The 7680-nt window shown below is 44.5% G+C and overlaps 1 protein-coding gene across 2 annotated transcripts; it reads left to right on the forward strand.

The window, feature by feature from the left end:
- The first annotated feature begins 749 nt into the window (after positions 1-749).
- LOC103626047 (serine/threonine-protein kinase Nek2) lies at positions 750-5960 on the forward strand. 2 transcript variants are annotated; one of them, XM_008646429.3, is made up of 15 exons: positions 750-1152; positions 2007-2140; positions 2232-2298; positions 2534-2599; positions 2811-2857; positions 2954-2999; positions 3095-3175; positions 3272-3314; positions 3410-3459; positions 3548-3629; positions 3727-3776; positions 4085-4158; positions 4267-4318; positions 4415-4858; positions 5059-5960. In XM_008646429.3, exons 2-15 carry the CDS (start codon positions 2055-2057, stop codon positions 5686-5688), a joined length of 1818 nt encoding a protein of 605 aa, XP_008644651.1. In that variant the 5' UTR covers positions 750-1152; positions 2007-2054; the 3' UTR covers positions 5689-5960. The 2 variants fall into 2 exon arrangements, with proteins under 2 accessions (XP_008644651.1, XP_008644650.1); XM_008646428.4 differs by having other exon boundaries at positions 751-1152; positions 5056-5960.
- Positions 5961-7680: the final 1720 nt, after the last annotated feature.

Genomic DNA, 7680 nt, shown 5'->3' on the forward strand with positions numbered 1-7680 from the left:
AAAATCTAGCGGATGTATTCATAAAATCTTTGTCGGTCTCTAACTTAGATTTGTCCATAAAATTGACAAGAGATGACTTAGAGAGTCGTAAGATTCAAGAAGAGGCAAACCCCAAAGTCAGCTTATGATCGTGATCCTGAAGATTACAAGTTGATCTTAATGACCTGATCTGGAAAGCAAATGTTGTACTCCTTTTCTTTTGATGAGTTTTTTACTGAATTTTCTTACACATAAAATGAATTTAGTCAAGAAGAAGTGTTGTGGAATCAAAATCAAGAAAAACACTACATACACATTGAATTGTGACCAAATTATATTCATAATAAGAAGAAAGTCCAACTGTCCAAGAGTTCACATTCTAAATCTTTACACAGCCCTCTTCCCTATGAATAGGCCACTTTCGCCTCTGTGAAACACGCGCGCGCGCACACACAAAAAAGCAAATCAGAATTTCACTCTCCATTCTGGGCTGATTCCTAACAAGAAAAACACTAGTTGAGTATTATTTAATTGATGAAACTTTATTCAATGAACGGTAAAGACAACTAAAAGTAACATAATTCAGCCACTAATAACATTATAAAACCATGTAGATGCGCAGTGTTATTAAAACAAAATTTCTGTTAAGGCACAACGTGTCTTCCTGATTTTAAACCTCCGTATACCGTACTGTATACGATGTACGCCTAAACATGAATACATCCACCAGGACTCCAGGAGCAGTAGCAGCACAAAGCGACAAGCACAAACCCATCGCCAGAATCCAAAATCAAAAGCATCGATTTGATCTCGGCACGGCCCGCCCGCATCCTCTTCTCCTTCCCTGTCGCTTTTTCTGTCTACAGCTTCCATGGCGCTCTCTCTCTCTGAATGAATACTCCTCCATCTTGCCTTCACCTTTTTCCTCCTTTTTATATCAATATATAAAATGTTGAGGTTCCAGGGCAACCAGCGGGTTTGAAGTTTGAACTCAGTCCCTCCCCCCGCAAGCTTTCTCTCTCTCTCTCTCTCTCTCTGATCAAATGTGGCGAGATCTGTGTGAGTAAGCGTGAATACCACTACGGTTTTTCGTCCTCCCCTTCCCTTCTTGAGCTACTTGAGCTACTCTGGTCACTTCTTGGAGCCGGCAACTGCCAGTTGGGGGTTTTTTAGGTGAGTTTTGCCTGTCATTTTTGGGTTTCAGTTCTCTCTTGCTTGCAAGATTTCCTGTATTGATTTTGGTGTGTTCTTTGGAGGCTCGCATTGGGTTTACGTTATTGCTCGTCCTGTCCAACATTTCTCAGTCTACTGGACCTTTTGGGGTTGATATTTCAAAAAAAAAATTGAACGAACTGCATAAGATAGTGCACATTACTATTAAAACAGAAGAGTATGAACAAAGGTTCCTAGGGTGCTCCACAAAAAGGGCAAACAAAAGGTTGATATTTCACATTTGAGTTCTTTGTTGGAAAAGAAGATACTAGTGTTTTTTTCCTGGCTTCCAGTTGCCTGGGGAAACTCTGTCTTTTCAGGATCTACTAGTATCCGGCATTTCCATGAGTTCTTCAGTTTGTCGTTTGGGTTTCAAAGCTTTGCGTTATTCTTCCTAGCTTCAAAAAAAAACGAAAAACCTAACATCGTCGGCTAGTTTTGTCACACAGTTCATTGGCATCACGTGGCGGCTCATCCTATATTTTTGTCTATCTCTAATTTCGACACCACTGTATCCGCACTGAGAATTTGTCGCCATTAGGACCATTAAAGCTGTGCTTTCTAAAAAAAATTACTACAGTACATACTATGTGTAAATAACATGGTAGGGTACTACCCCTGCAATAATGAAGCCGTGCAATGCTTAAATGCAGTTTTTTAAGTCAGAATTACCGAGCCTACAGGCAAACGATTATTAATCTTGGAGCCCTCAAGTTAATTGTTTTCCTGTTTCTTACTTTTCATTCATTTTGTTTACTCCAAATCACAACATTGCTAAGCTAAAATCGTACTGACTCACTGCATTTTCTTTTCAGGACAAAGGGAGCAAAAAAAAACGAACACCTTCCTGAGCTTAAGACAGCATGGATCAGTACGAGGTGCTGGAGCAGATCGGCAAAGGAGCATTTGGCTCTGCCCTGCTGGTCAGGCACAAGCTGGAGAGGAAGAAGTGAGACCACCACACTCACTACTTTAGCACTTGTTTGTGTCGCCATCTTATTCCACTTTGAATGATCACGGGGGAGTCTGAACATGCGCAGGTATGTGTTGAAAAAGATCCGTCTTGCGCGTCAGACAGACCGCACTCGCCGGTCCGCCCACCAAGAGGTAGGCAGCTGCTGCTTTGCACGGATCAGTTTGTGCCTGGCCATGATTCGCAAACAGTGTCTTTTGTTTAACAAGAATCCCTTTGTCAATGCCAACTCTCCGTTGGTGTTCCCCACAAACTGAACTTCTCATGATGATGCTACCGCTTACCAGACTGAGATCTGAAATCGAACATTCTGATAGCAATGTTTCTGTTACACTTAGCGAACTGAAAAAAATAAATATATCGATGCAGATGCAGCTCATTGCTAATGTGAGGAATCCATTCATTGTGGAGCACAAGGATTCATGGGTGGATAAGGTTAGTATAAGAGTAAATAGGAAAACGAGTTACTAATTTCCGTTGAAAGAGATTAAAACGAGTCACTTGGCAATCCTTAAAAGAGAGATTAAAAAAATCCTGAAATATGCTTGCATGAGATTTCCGTTGAAACTAGCAGGAGTATTTTGGACCGAGTTGGTACATGAATTAAGATTTTTACATCATTTTTCACTCTATGTTTCAATTTCAGGGTTGCTACGTCTGCATTGTTATAGGGTACTGCGAGGGAGGAGACATGTATGTATCTCTCTGAGGTGGAACATGCTACTAGTGCCTCCATCGCTGAGCTTCTACAACAATCTGATCACCAACATGTTCTTTTTTCCTTACCAGGGCTGAAGCTATTAAAAGGGCTAATGATACCCACTTTTCTGAGGAGGTACTGTTCATGAATTAATCTTGGTTGAGATGTTTTTTGAGGGGGGGTCTGGTAACAAATGCATGCATCATCTGAACTGTTTCCTCACTCTGCAGAAGCTTTGCCAGTGGCTAGTGCAGCTTCTCATGGCCCTTGACTATTTGCATGCACATCACATTCTTCACCGTGATGTGAAGGTAGTAGTTCTGCTATGTTTGGACATTGGACTACGCCATGCATGTTTCGTAGAATGTGAAAATGTGTTTTCTGAAGCTGATCTTTATTTGTTTCAGTGCTCGAATATATTTCTCACTAGGGACCAAAACATAAGACTCGGTATGTCAGTTGCCATCACTCTACAAAAAGGCAATCTTTGTTGTTGCAAGTACATAGTTTTGGCACAATCCAATTTGCCTTATAAACAAATGCAGGTGACTTTGGTCTCGCAAAAATATTGACCGCCGATGATTTGGCATTCTCGGTTAGCACTATATACATCACTTCGCTTCACTTTATTCTGTTATTCTGTACCATCATTTTCATAGTCAGCAAATATTACTCTGGTGTAGATTGTAGGAACACCAAGTTACATGTGCCCAGAACTCCTCGCCGATATACCTTATGGTACCAAATCTGACATTTGGTCACTAGGTAAGGCATCGGTGAAAAATGTATAAAATGTTGTGTTGCGCACACGGTGCTGTGGTTTTATGCGTTGGACTAAAATTCTTGTTTCGTTCTGTTTCAGGATGCTGCATGTATGAAATGGCTGCGCTCAAACCTGCTTTTAGAGCTTTTGTGAGTTCTGAAAATGCTTTTATTGACTGCTTATCTGCTGTCTGTGCACGATATTTGATTAAATGGTTAAGTACTAAAGTAACTTCACGTATGTTTCTCTTCTGCTGTGTTCGACTTAATGCCGGTGGCTTTAGCTAGGTTCGCGCTATTTTTGTGCTCTGTGCTACTGCTTGAGAGTTTGGGACAAAATTCTGGTGCAACTGAATGTTTAGCAGGCCTGGTTATATAGAAATTGATCTGCTTATCTGACCTAATGGTTAGATAACATTGCGGCTTAACTAATTTTCTTTTGATCCTTTCTTTGACAGGATATGCAAAACCTTATCAACAAGATTACCAAGTCGATAGTATCACCTTTGCCAACAAGATATTCTGGTGCATTGTGAGTTTATTCGTTTCGTTTTATGGTTTGTTTATTTCTTTTTTTCTTCCTTCCTTTTAGTGTGATTTATGGCAAAAAAAAAATTTAACAACTTTTCACCTCATGCAGTCGAAGACTTGTTAGGAGCATGCTACGGAGAAGTCCAGAGCATAGGCCAAGTGTAATAAGCTTCATAACCCTCTTAGGGATCAATTAATTCAAGACAATGTTCTCTAGGCCTCCATGCATGAGTCCTTACACAACTTTTTCTAAGCAGGCAGCCGAACTACTTAAGCATCCACATCTGCAGCCGTACGTCCTGCAACTCCATCTGAAGTCACACCTTTCTCGCAGCATAGTTCCTGTTCACCAGTCTCCAAGCGAGAAGAGGATGACATTCGCCGCAGAGCCCGTTTGCAGAAGCAAGGGCAGGAGGAACTCTTTAGGCAGCGAAAGGATGATAGCAGCCTTTAGCAAACCTTCTCCTGATAGAAGTTCTGTCAGCTCTATTCGGAGTGTCAAGGACGACTACACCGCCACACAGAGTGTCAGAGAGCTATCGGTTGATGAAAGCATGGTCGAGGTTGCTAGTAAACCCGTGGCATCAAGGACCTCAGATGTCATGAGGACTCCGAAGGCGACTCCGTGGAAGATGATGACGACTCTGAGGAATCGGCTAGAAGCTCCACAAGCATCATATGACAGAACGAGTCATACAGAGGTATATGTCATAGCATGCTGTTACATTAGGTTCTCCTTTTTTTGTGTTCCTAAAAAAAATGTAGCTTCGTGCGACAAATATTGGAGAACGAAGCTAGTATTTTGTGTTAACCGTATCTGATTTTTGTTGCGTGCGTGAAGATGATAGTTCCTTGATACTGAAACTCGTGTCTTCCTTTTTCCCTCCATTTTCATCAGCAGTTTTCAAGAACACCGGTTGACAAGAGGAACAGCCGCGTGGCCCGCAGAGCATCGCTTCCTCTGCCCGTATTTGAGACCCCGAAGCAGCGCAGCAGCATGAGCGTCCTGGAGCGGCTGGAGTCCCCCGACGTCTCCGTGAACTCGCCTCGCATCGACAGAATCGCCGAGTTTCCGCTAGCTTCGTGCGAGGACCCCTTGTTCTCGACCGTGAAGCCACCGACACCCGCCAGCGCCAGCGCCAGCGCCACGCCTCCGTTCGTGGACCGGTCCATCACCAAGGACAAGTGCACGGCCCAGACGCTCCGGTCCGCGGCCCACGACGGTGGCAACGGCAGAAGCGAGGACGGCGGCGGTTTGTCCTCGGGTCGCACCACCACCACGGCAGCGTCAAGCGGTGGGACGTCGGGGTCGTTGCAGCCGAAGGGGCGGTTCGACACGACGTCGTACCAGCAGCGCGCGGAGGCGCTGGAGGGCCTGCTGGAGTTCAGCGCGCAGCTGCTGCAGCAGGAGCGGTACGAGGAGCTCGGGGTCCTGCTGAGGCCGTTCGGCCCCGACGAGATGGTGTCCCCCAGGGAGACGGCCATCTGGCTCACCAAGAGCTTCAAGGAGGCGATGGCCACGGGCTTGTAGCGGTGGCCTCCTTTCACCGGCATGGACGGATCAGGAATTCAGGATCGCCCATCAGCCTTGCAGGCTGTAGACGGCCGGATGGCATCGCCGGTGCTGGCGTGTGTAGGTCAGGTAGGTAGGCTATGAGAATTGAGAAGAGAGAGGCGTTAGCGTTGACGGATCAGTTGTTAGTTGCTGGGAGTGGACACAACACCATCTCAGTGTTGGCCCCCCGGTTTATTTTGTTACTATGCTAGCAGTTCTTAGTTAGTTAATGGCGCTCTGGCTAGCTAGCTAGTGATGTACCAATGCAACCCCCCCCCCCCCCCCCCCCCCCCCCAGCAGAATTAGTAGCATCAGGGAGTAGCAGTAGAGGTAGAGCTGGAGGAGTCTTGAGCTAGGAAGGAGAAGGGGATTAGTGAGATATAATTCCTATACTGTGATGTAGCCCAAGTATGTACCAGTAGCTTCATATGCATCAGTGCTGACTGCTGAAGAACATTCAGACATCTATGGATTCAGCCATTCAGGCCGATTGCTACGCTTATCTGCAGTTATTTGCTCCTGCAATCCAGGAGTGTGGAATGGGCGCTGACACTGTTTTGGCCTTGCCGGTGCCTCCCTCATATCCAAATGTACAGCTGAAGCTAAAGTGCTAAACAATAGTCACTGCAGATGAGAGTCCTAATCTGGTGCCTCCCTCAACTCATAAGTCATATCTTGTCAAAAGGAGCGGACCAACGATCGGCTTCACACGTGAGGATTTTTTTCGCTGTTCGTAGTGAAGTTTAAATATATAATAGTTGGTTGCTCGTGTGTTGCGACGGGTCACAACAATATTCACGTAAACTATCTAAAAAAGATCTCAATATTTTTTTTATTGATTGTCTCCACTCTCCGCATAATATTTTTTAAATTGACTAACTCACTAAATGAAGAGAGCGGTTAGAAAAGAGTTCACAACGACTGATTGAACGAATAGAAATGACATAATTCCATCATAAAGAGACCAAATAAGAGGAAGTTTGTGAGCTCCAGTTTCTAAAATGAGTCACATAAACTTAAACTTATAAAAAAGATAGAACAAAATATGGAGTGGTTGCTAAAGCCAGTCATCAATAAAAACTGGATGTGCTCCATACAAATTATGGTACTTCATAGCAATTACTAACGTTTAAAACCAACAAATAACCTTTCCTTTTACTGTTAGCGTGACAGATCATTGCTATTCTATCCAATTCAGCAACTTCAAATACCATGGAGTCCATTGCACCAATGTGGTCTCAGAAACGACCTAATGCATGCAAGAGCCAAGAACATAAGGGACGAACACCCCGTGGTAGTGCCCACATGGATCTCCAAATCCTAACACATATTTTGCAGGATCCATGAGCCATCATCAGAAGAACATAAACCACGTGCAAACAGTAAATAAAGTATTAACACACCCAAATTATGTTCAGTCCTTAGCACAACAAAAAAAACTAACACCCAAAACAACAGAGAAACAACACAATAATTTTTGCAATGACAGAAGGATGGGTGACAGGTACATAGAAGTGGTAGAAGCATACTGAGTCAACACTGTGCTAAGGAAAAGACCATGTAGATAGGCGACGCCGAGCCATCAAACGGGTACCGTAGACAGCAAATAAGGGACCCACATCCCTCGTCTCCCCCACTTCTAAGGTTTCGTACAGTATGAAGGGAAGGAAAGAGGCGGGTATACATGTTCGTTGCCGGAGAAGGACACGACGAAGACCTGAGCATATGGAGGCGACATATGTAGTATATCGCTAGATACATATAGGGAGAGAGCACGCAAGCAGAGAAAGAAGCCCAGCCGGAGCAGCTCCAAACCGAGAGGCACTCGCACTAGACGTCAGTCCGAGAAGGACGAGAGAATGCGAGTGCCTTCCCACCCCTGGACCCGCCATCACCAACTTCGTAACATATGCTGATTGCTGCCGCACTATGGGCCTTGGTTGCCCAATATCTCAGACCTGGACTCCT

This window comes from Zea mays, chromosome 5 (genome assembly GCF_902167145.1).
Source record: "Zea mays cultivar B73 chromosome 5, Zm-B73-REFERENCE-NAM-5.0, whole genome shotgun sequence".
In the NCBI taxonomy this organism is placed as follows: domain Eukaryota; kingdom Viridiplantae; phylum Streptophyta; class Magnoliopsida; order Poales; family Poaceae; genus Zea; species Zea mays.